General features: G+C 36.2%; 1 protein-coding gene across 3 annotated transcripts in view; it reads right to left on the bottom strand.

The window, feature by feature from the left end:
- Nucleotides 1–24,427, bottom strand: part of LOC107225894 (myosin heavy chain, non-muscle) — a 38,971-nt gene extending 14,544 nt beyond the window's left edge. For all 3 annotated transcript variants that reach the window (XR_006902664.1, XM_046730595.1, XM_046730596.1), the window contains exons 1-3: nucleotides 23,812–24,427; nucleotides 1,200–1,356; nucleotides 449–567 (exon numbers count right to left, since the gene is read on the bottom strand). Coding sequence is in view for 2 of the 3 variants with exons in the window: in XM_046730595.1 (XP_046586551.1) it covers nucleotides 449–567; nucleotides 1,200–1,356; nucleotides 23,812–24,168 (633 nt within the window). In the remaining variant the exon portion in view is untranslated. The remainder of the gene's footprint in view (nucleotides 1–448; nucleotides 568–1,199; nucleotides 1,357–23,811) is intronic.
- Nucleotides 24,428–24,528: the final 101 nt, after the last annotated feature.

Genomic DNA, 24,528 nt, shown 5'->3' with positions numbered 1-24,528 from the left:
TACAATTAAACTACGTTTTTCCCTGTGATCCATCGTGATTCCCTGACTATTTTCGGTTTTACCGGGAAATGCCGCCACCCTGATAATAATTAACACACTTGTCCACATGAATTTCATATTTACTTTGAATTGGCAAACCGCGACTTTAGATTTTATTATTATTCTCGGATGTGCGATAGGCTCGGTTTAGTCATATTGCCGTAGCGGCTGCAGCCTTTGCAAAGTATTGAATTACGCTGACTGTAAATGATACAGTTATAATACACGCGAATCAAAAGTAATTCGTGCTAGTCGAACGTTACGATATCATCGCAGGTCCGTAGTTATTCAAAACTGATGGGAGAATTTTTTAAATTTATATACATCGATATATTTCTTACACATTAATTGATTTTTATTATTCAAACTTTGTAAATTATATAAACTTTCGATGAAAGTTTAAACTTACCGCGTTTGATTTTGGTTTGGAGGCAGCCACGTATGCCAAATACTGGATCACCTTTTTCGTGTTCTCTGTTTTACCGGCACCGGATTCACCCGTGCATAAAATCGCCTGATCCTCCCGATCTGCAAAAGAACAACAACAGGGATAAAAGGAAGAAGTGAAAGAATATAATATACATGATACGTAGTTAAATAGAGAATAAAATTTCTTCAGCTGTAAAAACGGATTATTCGTAATGACGATAACTGCAACACCGTGAATCTGCAAGTTTTATCGATCAGTTGCGAATTTAACTGAACAGCGAACCAACGACTTTATTTCCTTCGGATTAATTTATCCTCACGGCAACCGCGTTAGCTTTATAAAAACTGGATATAAAATTAAAAAATTTTAAAAGTCTGCCATATTATTATTATTATCTATCTTAAACTTTTCATGCATACATTTTCCTTAGATGCGATTCGCATGAAATTTTGCATTTATGTGGTTTAGGGGTCGCTGATAACGAATCTGAACTCGAAGTTCGAAAATTCAAAATGGCGGATCCAATATGGCGGACAAACAAAACCAACAGGGAGAATGTTTAAAAAATTCTGTAAAACTTTTGGGCATGTATTAAGAATTTTCATACGGATTTTCGTGGAGAAGTAAAAATTTCCAACATTTCGTTACATGTGCTATTTTTACAATAAATAAATAAATAAATCTTGTATCACTTTGAGACTTGAAAATAAAAAAATAAAAAAAGGTTTACCTTGAAGCATCGAACGATAGGCCGTATCGGTTATGGCGAAAACGTGCGGCGGTACTTCGTGACGTTTTATACCCTTATACCTCTCCATTATTTTTTCTGTATAAATCGGCAGTCTCTTGTAGGGATTCACGACGACGCAGAAGAGGCCGGAGTAGGTCTGAAAAATATAAGATGAAAAAAATAAATCATCGTCGTTGTAATAAACACTGCATTTATATTTTCTACGCGTAAAATTTCGTTCAATCATCACGTGTAATGAATATTCAAAATTTATTGCAGGCAAATGCTTGAATAAAAGGAGGAAAAGAAATTTTATCTTATAAGTGCGAGGAAGGAAGAAAAAGAAGCAAGGAAGAGAAAAAAAAAAGAAAAACCAGTTTATTTAAACGATTATACATCATGTGTATGTATATAATATATCAAGGACAATTTTTCGGAGCGAATAATTGGGATATGCCTAATTAACGTCGATCGTATAATTAGCTGAGGCAATAAGAAATTCGTTAATCGGTATAATTAATCGAGCCTGAAATGATTTCATTACGTACACGGTGGAAACAACCGGATATACACGCGGAGCCAACACACCTAGTCAAGAAATGTGTAATCAATATACCGGGTGTCCGGTTAACCCTCAACGATGTAACAATAACCCCAAATTTTCTTTGATAGGTATAGTATTTTTAACAAACCGGTTTGATTTGTTAATTCATGTCAATTATTTCGCATAATCGGAGAATCCGGATTAATGAATTCTTTTTTTTTTTTTTTGCTTATTTTTCCTTCTCTTTTTCTTCCACCTTTGTGCGTATTTTTGGTGTACATTAAAACCGCGAACGCGGAACGACGTTTTAGCGATTTTTCAACGGATATGAATTTACGGCGATGCAAAATGCACGCGATGTATTTACCGGTTCAAAGGAGTGATTTAACGATACGTGTACAAGCATATTTTAATCTATAATATTAAAAAATCCAGTTGTTTTTTTTTTTTGTCCACCCAATCAAAGTCATCTTTCGTCAAAACTTAATTTTTCTTTTCACCTCTGTGCTGTGAACATTATAATATGTACATGTAATAAAATTGCACGAAACAGCAAATACGATCTTTCGTATACATACGACGGAGATTTGTTTTTTTATTGTTTTCTTAAAAAATAACATTTTATTTATCTTCATTCGCACCTTGATCTTTTTAAATTTTATAACGATTCAAAAATATCAAATGGTGGACAAATAGATTGAAAATACATTTTACTCAAGCATTTTCAATTTTTCATCATGGAATATTCAACATGGCGTCGAAAAAAAAAAAAAAATTTAATAGTCAGATAGAGCATCGAAACTTTGAGGATTTTCTTTTCATCAAGATCAACTCAAGATTTTTCAACTTGTCGCATAAACATTTCATCGAACGGCCAATCCTGAATACATATATACACATATATATATATATGTGTGTGTGTAAATGCAGCGAGTGCAAGAACGGCCGGTCATTCGGTTAATTGTTTATCGTCGTGTATTATGCGTTATAATAAGACCGAGAAGAGTTGTTTATAATAATTCTCGATGTAGGTTGATAATGTGTCGGGTCGTTAATTGCGATAATATATACGTAGTAATAAAATAACGATAAGAATAAACGATAAATCAATAAAATAGCCGTTTGAAAATAAGACGGTTAAGATGATAATCACGAAGCGTTTCACCGATCAAGATGCATTAGACCAAAATTAGCCTTTCTGCAGGCTGCAGGCACGCATTGAAGATATTTGCCTGCAAGAAGAACATCTCATCTCTCTCTCTCTCTCTCTCTCTCTCTTTCTCTCTCATTCCCTCTCATTCTCTCCCTCATCGCCTCGCGGAATTAATCTATATTTATACGTACTTACGTATACACACTCACACTCGGAAACTTGATGATAGAACATCAACCGCTGCAGAAATTCAAAATCTGTTTTTCTTTTCCAAAGAAATATATAATTCACACGAGTTACAAGGAATTCGCCAAGAAATCCGCGCAAATAAGATATCAAATTTATCGCGTGCAAATATCGTCCGGACGTGATCAAGAAAAGCAAGCAAGAAATTTACAATGAAGTTTACTGCAAAATTGCCGCGACAATACTTGTTCGTGGATAATGAATCGATTAATTATTTATTCATCGTTGGAAGAAGACAAAATTGAAAAAAGAAAAATTTTTCAAACTCAATTATTTCTAAACATACACGCTTGGTGTGGAAAAAAAAAATAAATAAATATTACAGAATTTCAATGTCTCGCAAGAGATGGACGATGACGAATTTTTTTTTTTAAACAAACACGCTGTATATCGTTGCGCAATAGAAATATGTTACCTACGTATGTATCTACGTTACATATTGCACCTACACGACGTATTTTAAGCTAGACAAAAGTTTAGTTAACATGAATTTAATTCTCGCCCGATCAATTGAACACCATCGAGGTATTCACCTGTTGCTTGCCACGCCTAGAAGATAAGAATTGCAAAGTTCTAATACAGTAGGTAGGTGTACCAAATAGCGCTAATATACATGTTGCTCCTAAATATTCGTTCGTATGAAAGTACGTTGCAGATACAAGCGTACGTATACAGCGAAAAAAACAAATAACATTTGAAATTTCACTGATCGAATGAAAAAAAAAATAATAATAACAATAATAATAATAAATGCGTTCTATCGGATGTCGCTGAGTACGAATCTGAAGTAAGATTTTGAAAATTCAGTGTGCCAAATCCAATCAGCGATCCCGAAAACCCCTGCATAGAGTTTTAAAAAAATGAAGTCGTGGTAAAAAAATGAAAATAGTTAACCAAAAATTTCTCTACATGCATAGAGTTATACACATTTATTGTGCTATCGTATAATGATGAGAGAAATTCATTATCGGCATATCGGATCGTCGAGTTACGGTTAATACAGTAAATCCGATACACTGCACACGCGTATTATTCATTTATACATTGTACGTATGTACCTACATAGATCCATATACGTCACGAGGTTTTTTCTCTCGCCTCATGTATAATATGATATGGCAGCAATTACATACCTCAGCGCTGCACCGCCATTGGAAGCAGAAACAGAAGCAGTGACGTAATTGATTCAACATTCCGCCAGTCGTACAATATATTTATAATCTCTAAATCCCATTACGGTGTATAATTTATACATATTAATACGCTTGGCAAGTGCATTTCGAATATAAATTTATACGCCGGGTACTCCGTTGTTACTAACAATAAATTACAACTTATACTATATACGTATATATATATATATATATGTAATACAATTCTTAAAGAACGTGCTTTCCACGCACGTATATAAATGAGAAAGAAAAAAAAGTTGAGAAACAAAATTTTCACAAAATGTGTTAAACTCGACGTCCGACCGCATCGGTTTAATTTTATTACAATTTCTTCTATTTTTTTTCTCTCATTCCTCTTCAATTTGAGGTGAGAAAAAAGGAATTGGCGGTATCGAATTTCCACGTGACATTATTTTGACGAACAAGCTTTTTCCGTGAAAAGAAAAAGAAGAGGAATGATTTTTTTCGAAATTATTCCATCTTCGGTATTGTGTTCTTCTTCTCATCGGCATCTAAATTCCGTTGCCTTTAAAACTTTCTTGCGAAATTAATGTTCACCGAGAGAGGAAAAAAGAAGAAGAAATTGAATTTCGACCAAACTACAGTTGCGTGAAAAATCGTTTCTCCTCTAAAAAAAAAAAAAAAATCCCAATCTCAAGAAACGACATTTTTTCTCTCTCGTATTACACATTCGAGCATGTCTGGAATGGATGAAAGCCCGCATTTCGTGAGTCCGTAAACGAAATCGCTTTCCGTGTTATCGTACCGCTATAATAACGAGGTTGATTCTTTCTATCTATCTATCTATCTATCCAGGCGGCATGTATATATCTATCGCGTAGGTATAAAACCTCCGTACAATTATCATTTCCACGAACACGACGAGTTATCTAGTCGCTGATACAACGAACACGGTGTCGAATAAGTAACGCATTCACAAAGTGTAAAAGCATAAAATGACATAAAAAAAGAAATATGTTATAAAATTATGATAAACTTTTGAAATTTTCACGGTTTGTTCCTGTCATTGTAACGAATTAACTGGTTGTATAAAAACTACACGTATGTTACATTTAAAACTGTTCCAGTTGAAATAGAGGCTTCAAACTGTATACAGATATTTTTTGTTTTATGATTTCGAAAAAAAACTAGGCGGCGTCCCGGTGAAAATTTTGTCCGACTCCCAAATAAAGAGCAACCTGATATAATGACGAATGAGCATTCTCATTACGTGAAGATCACCGGAAGATTTCTTCAAAAAGACAAAAACAATAAAATAAAACATTTAACAAGAAAATTTACTCACGACAGACGAAATTCCAGGATTTTAGATACCGCGCAAACATCGAAGGAATTATCTGTGTAAATTCAAGATTTTCTTTCAAAATCCGGCTGTTTTTTTTTTTTTTCTTTCTTTTCTTTCGAGAAAAATCATACGAATCGCGAACTAATCGCCGTGTTTCATGGAATCTCGAAAGCTCAACTAATTATACGGGGAAAAAGATGATCGTCGTTAAGAAGCTGGAAAGAAAAAGCGGTAAAACAAAAAATGATCCAAAATTCATCGATAACAAAAAGATCGTTCGTATTCAACGACCGTTGAAGAAAATTACAACTCGCCTGTAAGAAGTTTAAAGACGTCTCGTCGATTTCGAAAATCACGTCTGGTAAATAGACGGCGGCAAAGAGATGTTTGGAAGAAAAAAAAACAAATGTGTAACCCCGTTAAAAACGTTTCGGGAGATTATTCTCGTGGAATTCGTGATCACATGCACGAGCATTTCGAAGAAAAAAAAATGCATCAAGGTATGCATGTACCGAAGTTCTTTCTTCGCTTCTTTACGATTAGCGCGAGTAAGATAAGGACCGACCGACGACCTTCTTCTACCTTCTTATTTCACCTTGAATATTACTGCAGCTCTACGTATCGCCGGAATTCTTATTATTATTATTATTGTTATTGTTATTTTTATTATCATTATTCACTTCACTTCTCTTCTCCTCTCCTAACGTGAATCATCGCATTAAATACATTCCCCTGATAGAGGCAGGCATGCAGGCAGCAACCCTGGCAGGTATATTCGTCAGTGTATTGTAGATAAAACCAAACACTTGTGGATTACATATGCGACCATACGTGTGTGCGCAATGATGATAATGATAATAATAATAATAATGACGATGACGATGACGATAATATTAAAGAGTCAACTTTGTGCGTGTGCGTTTGTACGTAAACATAAAATTTATACATATATGTATGCATGTATAGTGTATGTATACCTGTGCCCATGTAATCGCAAGATCGATTCTATTCGTCATCCATGCTGACCGCCATATATATGTATATATATATATATATATATACGCACGTACGCACGGAATCGAATAGAGACAGAGAGTTGTATAAATACCGCTAACCGTATAACCATGAACAATTCTACTCTGCGCACGTTTACATTGCACAGTATTTTCTTTCTCGGCCCACACGTGTCACTCGCAGTGACGATTCCGCGGGGCGTGTAGATGTTGACGAAAAGGATGAAAGTAAAATAAAAAAAAAAAAAAAAAAAAAAAAAGCCAACAAATTTTTGGGCAAATTTTTCAATTTTTCTTTTCCATCTTTTATTTGATATTTTTTAATTTTTTTTTTTTTTTCCTTCTGTTTCCAGTCCTTCGACAGGAAGGTAAGAGGAAGAAAAAAAAAAGGCAATTATTTGGTACAGTTGCTAACGGTGAAAATGTTTGTTCTTCTGTTTTTTTTTTTTTCTTTTTAATATATTTTCCAATTGTTCGACCGCTCTTTCAAGAAAATTTGATCTCATCGAACGTTGTGCAATGTAATAAATAGGTATTAATATCAGTGACTTTGGATACATATAATTAATGCATGATGAATTTTTCAACGAGGTGTACAATGTTCTTTTCTTTTTTTTTTTCTTTTTTTTCTTCTTCACTTCTCTTCTTGATAAACGGATCTGAAGAATTGATCTTTGGTTTGTTTGCATTTAGCGCTGCGAAAATTCGACGTACTACTTGAAAATACTTCGGATACGCGAAAAAGAAGAAGAAAAATAAATATATCGTTGACCGAAAATCTGTCCGTACTTGATCAATTTATTGCAACGCTGCGCGCGAAAAATCGGGAAGCAAAAAATTGCAAATTGCAAAATTTCTAATCGCGGTCTAATCAATTACAAAATAATCTCTCTTATCCGCATACGATCTCGTAATAATAATTGCCAAAATTTCTTTGCTGCAGTGAAATCAAAATCACGAGCGTGTGTTATTACAATATATATAATTTATAATTCTGTAAGCATTGGGGGAACAGAAAAAAAAAAAAAAAAAAAAAAAACTACCAACGATTCATAAACGAGAATAAAAGTTCGGAGCCAATAATAATAATAATAACAACAACAACAACAACAACAACAACAACAAAACGATAATGAAAAAACAATTTTAACGGGGTTTTAAATACAGCGGTATAAAAATAGATGCAGAGAGAAAATGAGAAAGAAAAAACGAGAATCAATACCGAATAATATATAATACGTTAGATAAATAATACAACGTCAATATCTATACGTTAATATTATTTTCGATATTATTATCCGATGCTGTTGTTTTTTTATTTTCTTTATTTATCGCTCGTTCCCGTCGTGTTTTTTTCTTCCGTCTCGCGACGCGACTCGAATTTATGCAGGCAGACCGCTCACTCGGACCCCGAACGATCTCGGCTAATTTCGCCTGAATTGGTATTCTTTCGTCGTCGGATTTTGAGATCTGTCGCTTCGAAGACCCTGAAACCGGTCCCCAAGCCCGAATGTCGACGACCTGTCCAACATTCCTCCTTAGCTTACGTTATACATCCACGGTTAAACGTATGCATCCATAAGTTTACACAAGTTATGTAGATATATATATAAATATATACATATATACGTATCATATGCGTAATCGACGCGGGTACAAGTATGTACACCTACGTACACACACATATATATATATATATATATATATATTTGTATGTACACACGTAAGTACGAAGGTATGCATGAGCGCATCCTGCATGTGGTAAATATTATTATTATTATATGCCCGCCGATGACGTTGTTGAAAAAATTCCAGAACAACCCTCGGATATTCGGCAACTTGACATATGTGATCTTTATATATATATATATATATATATATAATATATAAATATATATTTTAATTGCTCATCGAATTTTAATGTGTTATTTATTATTTCGACGAATATCTCGGAACGACCTGGGATATTGTTTTGTGAAAGTAGAAGAAAAGTGTGAGTGATTGTATCGAAAATGTGGAGAAAAAAAAAAAAAAAAAATTATCACAACGACTCAAAGCGGTAATTGAAAAAAGAAATTCATCAATGATTATTGTCAATAACAGTAACAGCACAACCGTAAATATATTTAAATCTAATTACGCATCCTCTGTTAGTCGTCGACATTCTCTGATCGTAATCGCACGTCTCGCCTGTCTCAACAGTTTGAAAAACCAACGATTTCACGGATATTACTCGACGTGGAAGATAAAAATAAAAAAAAAAAAAAAACGCCATTCGTCAATAATCCGTAAGCATCGCAGAAAAGTTTAACGTCTCCGTGCGAATGGCGAACGAGAGTGAGAGAGTCTGACAATGAGAGGAGGTAAGTAAATAGGGCGACCATATAAGGCAGCCCGTTGCCGATGGGCTTTGCTCGCGGCAAGCGTAATTCTCCTCTCATTCTCTTGGCGAGACTTTTAAAACTTCGTGCTGATCGCGGCGCGGCCGCGGGATTTTCATCTTCTTCTTCTTCTTCTTCTTCTTCTTCTTCTTCTTATTCTTATTCTTATTCTTCTTCGCGGATTGGCCGCAGCGGCGACTCGTTAAGTAAACAACTCTGTATTAAACAACCGGGTAAAAATTTCCTTTCCTCGCCGTTTATACGTATAATAATATCCTTTTCTCTTCCTCCGATCGGCCGACGCGACGTCGAACCGGGTTAAGGACGCTTTCCCTTATAAGGAGGCGTCTTTGCCCGCGGAGCTTAAACGCCACGAGAAGACTCTCGTCAACCTATATATATATATATATATATATATATATATATGTGTGTGTGTGTGTGACAAAGCAACGCCACACGTACCTAATTATGTCACACACATGTTAAACTCTACCTTATTATCAACATCATCATCGTCATCATCATCATCATTACATGTACCGACATAAAGCTTACCATTTTTAAATGGCCTGTCAAGCGAATAATGCCGATGATGATTATGAAACTTCAGGGCGTAATTACTAATTTAGACTGTACGCAACTCGAGCGATTTATACATACATATGTTTCACATATTTCACGTGAATTTGCATTCGTACGAAATAAGAGCGAAATAAAAGAAAAAGAAAAAGAAAAATTAATCGAGAGAAGGTAAAATTTTTAGGTCGATTAATATTTATCATTCATTATTTTTTTTTTTTATTTTATTACTATTTCGAGAAAAAATCTACTACCGACGAATGAGGATCTTGTACGTATTATACAATTTGTACATGTATACATAATACAATATACAATAACCTGATCTGTAAATAATTTTTTTTTTTTTTATAACTTTGGCACTCGCGCCGTACGAAAGTAAGTAAGAAAAAAAGATAACCCGACTTCAGGATTTTAACTGAAAATAAGGAGGAAAGAAAAATGAAGGAAAAAAAGAAAAAAAATATTATCCCCCAGACTCGAGATTACATTTTACAAACTTAAGGTTATACCTTCGATTTATTATTATTATACGCAAGTATAAGCGCTTCTGTTTCTAGTTTGCACCCTCTTTATGGGTAAGGTAGGTATACAAGATCAAGTTTCGTCGTTAAGAATAACGAGCTAATAGGTATTACGTTCGCGTGTTGCGTGTGTTAACGTTTACGTATATACCGTGTGGTAATAATGATCGTTTCAGCAACGGACTTTGAACTTATGAACTTACGAACCCCGCAAGTCGCGACGATAATAACTTGAACTGATCAGCTGCACGTTGACACCGACTGTTCGCGACAATTATTCATATTTCATAGAAGCGTAACGATATAATCACGTTATTGTGTAAACATCGATTTAATTTGATTTTTTTTTCATTTTCTTTTTTTCGACTTTTTTTCATTATTACTTTTCTCCTCTTTTTTCTTCCCCAACCATTTTCATATAGAACAAACGTACGTATTTACGAGTGATCTTCTTTCAACCAGAGACGCGATCTTCGCAGGTTTTAAAGTCCCGCTATTATGCATAATATATTATTTTCATACGTATCAATCGCGTCTATTCTACTATATAGTTTAATTTGTTCGTCCCGCTTGTTATATACAGTACAATCCTGGAATGACATATTCGCGTGATGACGAAACTTAAAAAGCGTTTGTTTCTTTTCATCGAACGGAACATGTAAACACCGAATGAAAGGGAAAAAAAAGAAGATAAAAATGGTTTCCCGTAGGTATCGTTTGTACAATACGTGACCGGTAATAATTTCTCAGGCTTTCCCTTGCGACCGTAAATTAAGAAGAAGGAGGAAAGTAGGAAAGATTGAAAGAAAGAAAGAGTGAAAGGAGAGAAAAAAAAAAGGTTCCAGGGGATGTTTGCAAAACCCTGCTACGTAGGTACAACTCGTGACATGCATACACACATATCACACAACGAATATACACTCTGAAAGGTAAACATTAATCCCCGGCACATCGGTTCCCATCCCATCCAGTCGTTTATGGTTTTAGGATTTTTTCCGGCTATGCGTTTACTCGCGGTTCGTCGGGCAACCAGTTTTATATTCGTTAAAGGTGTCCATGTAGCAGCGATGCGCAGGTAGGCAGGAATGCCTGTGTGATTTTACTGTACGTGTGCGTACACACATGTACACGTGCATACACGCGAGTAATGCCCACAGGTCCGAGGCAGGTGGGTAAATACACTGTACGTGTACATACCGGAACAATCTCTTGAAACTTGAAAATCATCCGCGCATGCGCCGAATAATTCAATCTCATTGGTCGGCGAAATATTCCCGCAGCGATACTCTTGTCCGCGATGCAGGCGAGCCAACCTACGCAAAATGTGTACGTTTGAATTTTCAAAGAGCGTAAGCGTTGAATCCCGACCGCTCTTTGAAGAATCAACTTTCCGACCCGATAACGAAATGCTTCCCAAACCTTTCCGAGTCGCCGCCTCAATTATTTGAGATTCTAACCTCGAAAATTCGTATCAACCACATCGCCGGCGGAAACAGTTTGACGGATGAAACTCGGGTTGGCCAGCCTGCGCGAACAGCCGATAAAACTCGCGCATGCGCGGTTCATTTTCAAGTTTCAAGAGATTGTCCCGGCGTATGTACGTAGATGTATGTATTGTGTATATACACACACACACACACACACACACACACACACACACACACACACACACACACACACACACACGATGCAGGTTTTAGTACTTGTTAACAAACGTCGAGATGGGTGCAGGTTAGCAGGCGAAGCGTACCTGGAACACGATTTTCCTATTGGTGTTTTATCATTTTAACACCCATACCCGACATTCGTATACATATGCATGTGTGTGTTGCGTGTACAACATACCGCACCCACAACCTGACACGCTGCCTGCTGGGCATTGTATACCAGCTTCAATTCCTTTGTTTATCAACTATTTGGTATGTACAGTGCGTGTATACAATTATAATTACGTACGGGGCATTCCCTGCCGATTGTAATGGTTTTGTCCATTTCTTTTTTGCTTTTTCATATTTTTTTTTCTATCCCACCAGCTTATAAGTAATTTTTACCATATGATTATACTGCAAAAACGTGCGACGGTTGTAAAAAGCTTATTTCTAATTGACTGATCGATTAATTGTTATAAAACAATAGGCGTAAAAGGTTGTAAAAACTCGTCATTCGTGTTCATACTTTCATACGTGCATTATCATCAATATTTCGAGCAGCCTGCAAGAATGATTGTTGCAAAAATATGAACAATTCAACAACAAGGAAGGATCGTTATCGTCATTGTAATTACAATACATATTACACACGTACCTATGTATATTCAACAGGCGTATGCATGTTTATAAGATGATGATTTAAAGGGGAAAAAAAAATAAAAAAAAAAAAAAACCACATAGACGCGAAACAACGCCGTCCGCGCTGTTGAATCACACGTATATGTACACAAGTATGAGACTTGCCTATGTATTACACGTACACGACGTATGTGTTAAGTTTCGGTTACGCATCGCGCGCCATAATGTTTTCACCAATAATTCATTGTCACTTATCTCAGATAAAACGGACTCGCAATTAACGAAAGGTGAATCATTTATCATTGGGAGTGCAAAATTCATTACATATACTTACGTAAAATTACAACGATATACAATTTTTGTACGCACTCGAAGGAGCAAAAACGAAAAAAAAAAAAAAAAGTGAAGAGAAGACAGAAAAAAAACCCTTAAACCGTCATAAAAATAACAATGATAATGATGATGATGATGACAATAATAATAACAACAATACACTCAAAATAAAATTCTGTCAGATACATGTTACACGTTTATATGTAAACCTACTTGTGATACAAATTGTCAATTTTATAACCGTCAATTTATCAATTACAGAGAATAAATTTTGTCAAGCTATAAACTTAAATACATTATATATACACACGCGCACACGCAATTTGCATTAAATTTGTGTTAAATTTAGATTATTTCCTGTTTCAACTTTGACGAGAAGCGAACGAGATTCGAGATAAATGAATCGAGGGGTTTGTGAATTGAACTGTGTAAATTTTTGTGAGTATCGAGTTACAATTCCGGTCGGTTGCTTTCTTGATTGTGATTGTTTTTGTTTTTGTTTTTTTTTTCCCCCGCAACCTATCCCGCCTTCACGTCTCCCAGACATTTTTCTTCCAACCAGCAATAATTGTACAGGAATTAAACTTTCGACAATATCGCAATGTCTGCAAATAAGTATTGTAAAATTGATTCCTCGCGTATATTCAATCAATATCTATTCGCCGACAGAGGTACGCGCACATCCGGTCGTTAGCGACAATATTGATATATACGAAGAATATAAAGAGTAAAAGGAACCAAAAGGAAAAAATAAATAAATAGAAAAGAATCTGTCGTTGTTCAAATGGCGCAGGAATGAAATGATAAAAGAAACCAAACAAACACCTATCAGACGATAATGAGGATAACGTGTACAAATGTCCATCATACTACAGGTATTCATTATACATAATATACAAATATGCATATATATATATATATGTATGTATAATAATGAAAAGGACGGCAAGGACGTACGTATGGATGTACAATGTACAAATGTGGCGCATAATTTTATACTATACCTACATATGTACGCAACTATTATACGTATACATACATCACCTCAATATAGATATCCAAACGTAACAAGAATTGGATAAGACGAACAATATCTCCTTTTTTGCATACGAAGTATGGTACACACATGAATACATACGTTACATACATACGCTAACACAACAATATAATCGCCAAAATACGTGTTACCTGACATATGTGTGTGTGTGTGTATATATATATATGCATACGTGTATGCATGTAACGTATGGATTCGAGTTTTTCGATATAATATGAAGGTACGTATAATTCAATCAATATATGTATATATCGTTTCTTCTTTGCAGTCATCGACGAAAGACTTGGTGGGAAAGGAGATGGAAGGAAAGTAAGGGGAAAAAAAAGGAGAGAAGAAGAAGAATAAAGAAATACATAGACAGAATAACGTGATACGAACGTAAATGTTTTTACAGCGTGTTCGAAGCCGGTAATGACATCATCGTAGTTCGTTGGATAGGAATACGTGTATATGTAAACGGACGTAGGTATTGATAATACAACGCACAGACGTTCTTCCTCCTCCTCCTCACCAATCGTGTCGTCCGCATCGCGGTTCTCTCGTGTAAAAGCGCGTAAACGATACACACCTACATGCGAACCCTGTACGATATGTGTATATTTTGTAATTTTACACGCGCGGAGACGGGAGTGTGTGAAAAAAAAAATGTGGCCGTTGTTCGCCGTGTGTAAGGCAAAAACGCGTATAGTACGGTCTGCGTTTCGTCGGCGTGACGTCATCGTTCATAGTACGACACGTTGCAACGACATACCTGTGATTTACACGCGTACTCCAGAGTACGACAAACGTTCGTAGGGATGTATCGCGCGTAACGCGTACTGGAGTAAAAAAAAAATAATAAAAAAAAAAAAGAAAGAAAGAAAGAAAGAAAGAAAAAACTAAGATGAAGTGGAAAAGTATGAATATTCGCAAAATGTAGCGACAATTATGAAAAATAAAAGAAAAAGAAAATCACCGTATTATTTTTGTTAATTAAAATCGACGGATTTAATTTGTGTTACAAATAACGAAGAGATTTATGCACCCGAGAAAAGGAAAGTAAACCAAGTCGTTCAAATTCCGTTCGTTTCTTTTCTTTTTTTTTTTTTTCCATCATCTTATTTTTTCTTAGTCACAACTCGATCATTTCATTAATCACGACTATTGTAATTGACAAACCTAGTTTTCGAACGTTGAAAATTTTTTCAATCAATTTCAACGTAACACGTAATCTCAAATAGAAAGTAAGGGTTCTCATGTTTTTTTTTTTTTTTTTTTTTTTTATCCACATCCGTGAAAGTCTCTGACTCATATTCGACATACTCTGCAGTCATCAATGATTACAGACCGTTATAGCGTATGTGTTGAAAAATTGGTGGAATAACCGTTGAATCACAAACGTCAGACGCCATCGGAGTGCAACGCACTCTGAATATTGAAATGATCGTCGGTTACTTTTCCGTATCAATATACATAATTGAATTTGGACGAGTCGTTTGAATCGTTGAGAACGGTTGGCTTATGATGATGATGATGACGATAATGATAATGGTAATAACGATAATATGCGATGAGGTAACCAAAGGAGGAGAGGATAAACCCCGTTGTGACGTTTAATTGATTGATTATATATACAAACACACACACACACACACACACGTATATAATGATATATACTTGTATACATAAACTAGGTGCGAGTAAATAAGAGTTTAAAGTGATTAGGAGCGTCGATTGACGTAACGAGAACGCATTTTACGTGTACTTCTAATATTGGTTTTTATTACGATATAATCGTGCAAATTGGGTATAATTGTCAAATTATTGTTATTCTTATCAGTTAGGAAGAATTTCAAAAATTCTAAAAGCGATTTGAATCGAAGAATCGATGCGATCTAAGCTCACCTTTACAGGCCCGATATATTTTCGATTTTTTTATTGTTAAAGAGATTCTTCTTCGTATAGCTTAATTGGAAATGTAGGTAGGGGGTTGAAATTTCAAATTTGAAAAGTTCCGAACGGGTTTAATTCCGAATTTTTTCGCGGCGAAACTTCAAGTAAAGATATCTAACTGAAGAAATAACAAAGTTTCGAATGGTCCCAAAACACGACGCTCAAAGTTCCGAAATTGAGAAAATTTAAAAATCTAAAACATCGAAATTCCGAATGATTGAAGATTTTCAGTTGCGTGAATTTCTGTCTCGGTGAAATTTCACCACTTGGATCTTTCTTTGTTTTGGATTTTCGATATTTTAACGTTTGGAATTCAGGTCATCATTCCGATTTTTTACACCCACTGTTTGAGTAAACTACGCTGTGTGGGTATATTTTAATATTTCGAATTTGACTCCATCGAACTTTATTTTTCGTAATTTATCTCTATCGGAACTTTTTTACTCTTCGGAACTTTGCGCAAACGTAATTTGAATTTTCGGAACCTTGCACTGGGAGAATTTTTTAGTTCCGGTTACCGCCCGGTCCTTAACTATTTTCATTTTTCAATCAGGCGCTTTCGTAAAGTTTTTCAAATTCGGAACCTCAACCCGGCCGCGATGTATGTAACAACAAGATAAATATTCAATCAATACAATTTATATCTCGCAATGATATTGATAAATATCGTATTATCGATGTTTAGCCAACCAATTTCCTCGAATCAAATCTCGTCGCATACCTGCATCGCCATCATTATCGTTATCACTATCATTATCATAATCATTATCGCCCTCGTCGTTAAAACGAAATTACTAAATCACAGAAGAAACAAGGAGAAGTATAAGAGAGTGGATCGTGGTAAGCATTGAATTTTTACGGCATATTAGGAGCTGCCAATCGCAGCCAGAGATCTCGGTTCACTCTCAAAGAAGCTGCTGACCGCGAGAGATCAATTCGGCCCATTTAAGGTAACGAATTAAATCGTATCTCTCTCTCTCTCTCTCTCTCGCCGAACGTGTGCAATATTCACGCACGTATGGCCCGAGAGTAAAGCGATCAATGGCAATGATATGGGGAAAAAAGAGAGAAGAAGAGAACGGTTGACGTATGCTTGTCCTAATTTTCTTTTTTTATCTTTTAAAATTTTTTTTACACAACGCTCGTTCGTTATTATTAAGTCGAAAACGTGATCATAGGTCAGTTTAAAATCTCCTCTGCACAATCATTCGGCACGACATTTAAATTGACGTAATATGCCTACGTTCATTTAAACATATAATACTGAATGAGCAAAGACTTGGTCTAGATATTCTTATTATTATCGTTATTATTGTTGTTTTTAATAATACACCGCAGCGAGCCTGTCATCTCATCTCAAATAATTTGCCGCGGTGGATGCAATTCGAACGTTGTGTAATTATGAATCCGTCAAAATTTTATCATTATCATCGAGTATTCGCAGTTATTGTAATCATCAAAATCTAGCAGATTTCTTTTCTCGAACTGTACAACGATGTACATTGTATTTTACGACTATATTCTCAAATTCAATATTAATCAAAATAGTTCAATTAAATTATATACGTATATATATTTATATATTAATAACAATAACAATATTATCGACAATAATTCGTAATTATTTCGAGATTTATATAAAACAAGATAAAAAAAAACGAGACACTGGAATGTTTTACCCGGGGCCAAGTTATTTTACCCCTATACGTATATCTCAATATAAATAATTGCAACCGGTTGTTTATGTCGTTATTTATAATCTTAGCACAAAAGAGACGAGTTCGAGTTGATTTGGTGGAGTGGCAACGGCAACAGCAGCATCAGCAACAACAGAAAACAGCATTGAGCGAGGGGGAATTTCGATATTTTCGAACTTTACCGCTTCGTAAATATACTCCGTATAGTTCTATTTATAAAAATAAAACGTTCTATTTTCTTCCCGTTAGAGACCACGTGGGTTTATTATACGTGCGAACGAACGAAAGCATCGCATCATCCAAACACACAAAGTGTGTATATAACATAAATAGAGAGTGTAATGTACAAAATTAGATCCGAAACGTCGTACTCATATTTTCACTTCTTTTTTTTTTTTTTTTCGTCATCCTACCTTGCGTGAATTTGTTGAAATTGAAAGATTATTCTTATTTTTCAAAATTTTGAAATTTTATATAAAATTTTTATTACTTGGTATCGTTCGAATGTGTGGTGCTAATTTTTATTTGTCAGAGTAAAAATGTTGTTTCATCGTTTTCACTATTTCGATATCTTAAATAAAATTCCTTGAGATTCGTTAAAGATCATTTTCCGCGCTTCTTCCAATATCCGATTCGGACCGTGGATCCCATTCGTTCTTAACCTAGCGCAACGACGACTGGACGAAACGACGCCTGCACGAATGATTCAAGGGTGCGTTAACCCCTGGCAACCACCCCAAGCCTTCCAACTAAGCACCAGACGTCGAGTATGGCCGACGAGTCTGGCCTCGGCGAACCGACCTTACCTTAAGGGTGCTACCAACGTGATACGTCGAACCTTAACCCATTTGATTCACACATTATTGTGCTGAGTCAACTTTTGTGAAGAAATAATATTCGCTGATTACGAATTTGTAATCAGATTTCAAAAATTCAAGATGCTGGATCCAATGTGCAATTATGGAAAAAGAATTTCAAATTTGATCAAACACGGTCAAAAAACTCTATGCAGAGGTTTTTGAGCTCGCTGATTGGATTCGCCGTAATGAATATTCGTAATCTGGCTTCAGATTCGAAATCAGCGACCCCAAAAACCCCTGAACCGAGTTTTTTCTCCTGATTCGATCGAATTTCAAAGTTTCGTTCGCCATATTGGATCCACCGTCTTAAATTTTTTAAATCCGACTTCGGATTCGTAATCAGTGAGGCCTAAAAAAGAAATCATTTCTCGGAAATGAATCGTTGCTTCAATTTTCACGACTGTTTTGCGTCGATTTGTTTCTAACAATAATAATTTACATAAAATCGCAACAATTACTCTCGAGTATTGAAAACCTATCAGTATACTATCGGAACTAGCAACACAGAGATATTAAGCATAACTTATTTTACTAAAAATTTTTCGCCAAATTTAAGAAAGAGTACGAAAAATAGAGAGTTTTTCACAAGCTAAAAGTGATTGAAAATCATCAGCTGCGTGTATTTTTTATAGTGTTTTTGTAAGTTTTTTTTTTCAATTGTGGTATTTTTCATTCAGTGATCGCGTAATGAAGAAACAATTGCCAAGTGTTTGAAACGATTTCTTTACCTATGAAATATAAAGAAAAAGTGTAAAATAGTATTTTCTCACTCGAACGAGATTTTTTACGGACAAGGAAACAATCTGAAGAAAAAAAGTAAACTTGTTACCTAAATAAAAAAAAAATAATTTCTAATCTCCGTTATGGAAAACTGATATTTTCAGTTTTTTTCCATGATCAAATTAAAAATCCCAAGACAATTTCAGGTTTTTCAGGTGTGTGTCCACCCTGATTGAACAGTTACGAATTGACTACGAATAATAGGATCTAATAATAAAAAAAAAATAAAAAATAAAAAAGGAGAATAACAAGACGCGGTCTGCTAAGCAATCTTTATCGACCAGGGCGTTCTTCTTGGTGATATTCGTGAGTCATGGATGAGTGATTCAGTCAACATGAGCATGAGAAGAAGGAGAAGAAGAAGGAGAAGGAGAACCAGAAGCCGTTAGAGACAGGAGAGGACTCATCTGGAGGATGAAATAGTTGGAGCAAATATTTGACGGTTTTTTTTTTTGTCTGTTCTAATCATTTTTTCGCTCATCTCGTCATTGCTTAGCTATTTTTAATTTAAAAAGGGCATTCGGTTGTTCGTGAGAGAAAATCCGCGCGATTTGTCTAAGAATGAATTTATTTATTATAGCATAAAACTCCCGTATATTATAATAAATACGATTTTTATATCTTAAACAAAGTTTGAATTTAAATTTCGAAAATTAAAGAGATATTTTCATTCAACCAAACCGATGCCGCATGTCTTATTGTTCAAGAATTAAGGAAGATTCAGGAATTCGTTATACCGATGAAAATCTATAAAAAAAAAGAACAACGAAAATGAAAGAAAGGATGTAAGAAGAAAAAAAGAAATTGAAATATTAAAGTCGTGAGGATTATAATAACGGAACTTGTCCTATTATTTTTTCAATCGGTGAATACTCATTATAGCTAGCATCTTCTTAAGCCAGTGCAAATGCACTTACAAAAGCGATAAGACTGAAATCAACGAATCAGGTAAAAAGTACACAAAACATTGTTTAAAAATTTTAAACTTGCGATTGTAAAACAATCATGAAGCAAAAATAAAACATCTTAGATCATCGAAATTACGATATAAAGATAAAAGAAACATGAGTCGGAAAAGTAAACTTCTCTCATGCGTCTCAATTTGACGGGTTAAAAAAAAAAAAGGAGAAGAAGCTTAAAATTCGTTAAAGATATTAAATAAATTCACCGCACCCTGAAGAACCTGAACGGTAAACTCTCAAAAGTAAAAAAAAAAAAAGACATCCTTATCCATATTCCGAAAAGGAGTGTTCAGCTTTTTTATGGCAAATTCTGTTGTTTTTTGTTGTTCTTTTTTCTGTTGTTTAATTTTCTCTTCTTTTTTTTCATTTACGTGTAATAACCGGAATTACGAAAATGTTTGAATTGTTAATGGTACTTGTATATGTAAAATACAAGTTTCCGTAGTGATTACAACAACAATAATAATAACAACACGACATATGGAACAGCCATAGTAGGCGTAAGTTCATCATACACACATAATACGTGTATTGTATACCTATATATACCTATTTATAGAGATAGAGTAAGCACAAGTCGGTAGCGTTTTCATTGTGGGTGGTTGGTTGGTATATAACAGAATATCAATGAAACGAAAAATAAAACAAACAAAAGAGAGGAAAAAGAAAAGAAAAGAAGAGAATTTTCAGGAAACAGCTGTTGACGCTAGCTGTTTAAATACACGAGGAATTCCTTATCTTATCTCGTGTCCTTTTCTCTCTCTTTTTATTGTACCAAGCGTTATTAAAATTCGATACGTAATCGTCATATGTTTAGGCGGAATAAATATAGATATATCGTACAATCGTAGGTCGCATATCGTTTTTCACCTTCTAACTTCTTGCGAGACAGGGATAGCGATTGGTTTTACTTTTTCTTCTATGAAATGAATGCCGACGATACGTTATCCGTTCGTTCGACTAGCTAACATCGTTTGACGAATTGACTTTGTAGGCGGATTTTCTCGATAAACGAATCGATAGTTTTTAAAAATTGTCCAAAATGTAATTACGCACATGTGTCGTAATGTATGCGAACTGCTTTCAAGCGTTTTTCTTCCACTTTTCTCTATCTCATGATCGATTAATTATAGTCAGAAAGCTAATTGCAAAAATCCATCTGGTTACAAGCGACGAAAATTGTACAAAATATTATACAATAATTTATCGTCAAGAAATAAAAGAAAATAGTGATGCGATGTAATCATTAACCGGATTCTGCCGTTGAAAAAATTCACGATTTTCTCGCTCTCACCTCTCCCATTCTAGATTAACTTGTACGGTCCTGCAGCTGAGCCTTTTTTAGATAACAGTAATATTTTTTTTTTTCACTCCCCCATTTTGCATCGTGATTCATTAGTAGCCAGATGTCGGTATAACGTAGTATTATGAATCCGATGTGCTGTACTTGTTATAAACCAATACATCGTTATTAATAATAACCGACGTGCAAACAGAATTAGCTACATATACACCGAAGAAGAATCGTGTGTGTGTGTGTGTATGTAAACATTGAAGAGGCGCGACGTCGTTTCGAGAGATGAGATACGTGCAGTATTATAAGACGCTTTGCAGCATCGAAGCTGAAGAAGAGAAGAGAAGCTGAGACGAAGAGAGGAGACGATAGAGAGAATCTGTCAGGCTGACAGCCGCGTTCAAATCGTGCACATATTTAGTCGTGGCTACTGCAACGATGTATAATAAATGAATGAATAGAATAAAAGGGTGGGGAAAGGTAAAGAAGATCAAAAAACTAAAATAGAGGACATTGGAGTTTTTTGAGAGTCCGTGGGATCTTTAAATTTTGGAAAAACCGCGATGAAAAATCAAATCCCAGAAAAGATGTGAAGAATTTACGGAGCAAAATCGGACGACTAATGACAGCGAGTTCCGGGAAATTTGATTGAAGTCATCGACTGACTGGCTGTCTCTGGATATCGAAACTACATACTCGAGAATGATTGAAAATGTATTTTAAACGATTTCTCAGATGAGAAATCTCTAGGTTGATCTACGAGTGAGTCACATGTAGTAAGCAGAATTCGATTGGGGATTTGGCGATTAGGGAGAACCTCGAGATAAATTGACGGGCTTTATTGCTGTTCTTTTTTACAAGGTTGAAGTTATCAACGTTATCGTAACGAAACATTGGGGACAAAAATCACTATTTTCTTAATTTTACACAATGATTTTTAAAGAACTAAGATTTTTGAAGTAGGTATGAGTATTTTTTCTTTTATTACGGTATACTGACATTCAGATAATTCAAAAAAGTTTTAATTGTAGGAATCTCTGAAATGCAGTAAATTATACCAAGTCAAAAGCAATTCATGTTTTCAAAACTTAGCACCTTCAAAGTCACTAAAATTGCAAAGTAGTGTTTTTATTCCCGCAATGTTTCGTTACGCTAGTTCGTTACTAACTTCAGCCTCATCGAAATAACGGTTTTTCCTCAGCATGAATCGTTACGATAACGTTACTAACTTCAATACGATATCTTTTTCACGTGAAACACCTGAAAGCAAAAGAACAAAGCGAGAGAGAAATCAGATATTTAGATAAGATCGAGACGCGAAGTTGTTGCGAACAGCGGATAAATAAATTCTCAGGTCGATCCGCCGACGTGCATCTCTTTATTGGATTTTTTTTGTTGGAAAGAAGGCAGAAGAAGAAGAAGAAGAAGATGAAGAAATAAAGCACGAGGGTAACGAACGAAATATCGGTGCAGTACGGATGGGCGGAGCCCCCGAACAAAGACGGTCGTCATCGAGGAGAGTCTCTATCCTCTCTCGGGATCAGAGAGAGCGAAAAAGAGAAAGAAAGAAAGAAAAAGAGAGAGAAAGAAGGAGAGAGGCGTCGCACGCGTTGTGTGAAAAAGCTCACTCTCGCTCGGATAAGCAAGTTTTTTTTTCTATCGTCACCTTATCAGGGATTCGAGTTCGATCGCGATAAGAAGTACGTTTCAACTTCCCGCAATAATTTCACTTGCAAAACTGACTCACGACGATTAGTTCGTTGTACAAGGTGGCTCTGGCACCGAGACTCGACTGATAACGTATCGTCGCCGGTGACAACAGACGACAAAGTGTCCTGCCGATTCCGACAGCTAGAATAATCCCGCAAATTGGCAAATGAATTATTTAGCGAAAAATTACCAGCTGGCGGGAAAATTTGAATGTCCATTCACCACTTTTACATATACACATCGCATTCTGTTTCTCTGCGGGTGACGAAAAGTAACTGTAAAATATTCTATCCGAAACTCTGACGCATCGCGGTACGATGATTCAACTTTAAGCAGGTTTGTCACACGGAACTTGGAATTTGTGGGAAAGAAAGCCGCAATCACCTGTTTCTTTTTTTCTCCTCTATCACTCTATCTCTCTCTCTCTCTTTTCTCTGTTACTAGTCGCGTTATCAAACGACACGAAACCAGTTTTAGGAACACACCGTATCACTCTGTACTCTTAAGTCTTATTTCGGCTCCTTGTCTTGCGATCGTGGATATTGTATGTACTTTAAGGAATAACGAGATGAGACGGAAGGAGGAGCCGACGGTAAACATTCGCGTAAACACAGGAGTAGCGGCGAGGCGAGGAGATGAGAGGAGACTGACTGAGGAGGTGGGGAGAGGCAAGAATTGGAGGATCAGAGAAATGAGAGAAGGCGAGGAACGGGACGATATCTTGAAGAGAGCGTGTAGAAGATGAGAAAGAAAGAAGGAAAGGAAGGAAGCGAGTACTCACGTAAATCAGTCCCGAGTAGTAGCGATCTTTGAGGTTATGGAGCACGGACGCCTCGTTGAGACAGGTCAACTCGGCCATGTCCTCGACCTTGTCAAATTTCGGCGGATTCATCTTCTGTATGTCATCTTTGGCGACTAGTACGCGTTTCCCGGTCTCGGCGACCTCGACCTCGACTTCGTCGCCGCGTTCGCCCTTTATACCGGCGGCAACGAATCCCTGGGACTCGTGCGGCACCCAGACAAGTTTCTTCTGCGTCCATTCCGCCTGCGTGGCCGGATCGTTGAAGCTGTTCCTATCAACGGAGAGGTATTTCAGCTCGGGATCAGACCGGTCCACCCTCGAGTCGCCGTCCGCCATTTTTGTTTAGCGCGACAATGCGCCAGTAGCCGCACGAACACCGTTTTTCCCCCGTTTAAAATACGAACGATTTTTACCCGCCGGTTCACGCGACGCTTCCTTCGGACAACCGGTCGGTCACTCCCTCAAATACGCCGCGTTGCGATATCGAGCCCCGATTGCGATCGCGGGACCAAGACAACACTTCTCTTTCCCTTCGCGTTCAACTTCAAACCCACCGGACTCCACCGTTGCCACTCTACTTCTGCGAGTCTTACTCTCCGACTCTCGCCTGCCTTCTCGCTGCCTGTCGCTCTGCCCGTCGGCCGAGCCACCGCGCGGCTGTCGCCGCTCTTTTGCGTCTGTGTGCGTGCCTTCGTC

Source organism: Neodiprion lecontei, chromosome 2, assembly GCF_021901455.1.
Source record: "Neodiprion lecontei isolate iyNeoLeco1 chromosome 2, iyNeoLeco1.1, whole genome shotgun sequence".
NCBI classification, from domain to species: Eukaryota; Metazoa; Arthropoda; class Insecta; order Hymenoptera; family Diprionidae; genus Neodiprion; species Neodiprion lecontei.
This window is presented reverse-complemented; position numbering and strand designations above follow the sequence as displayed.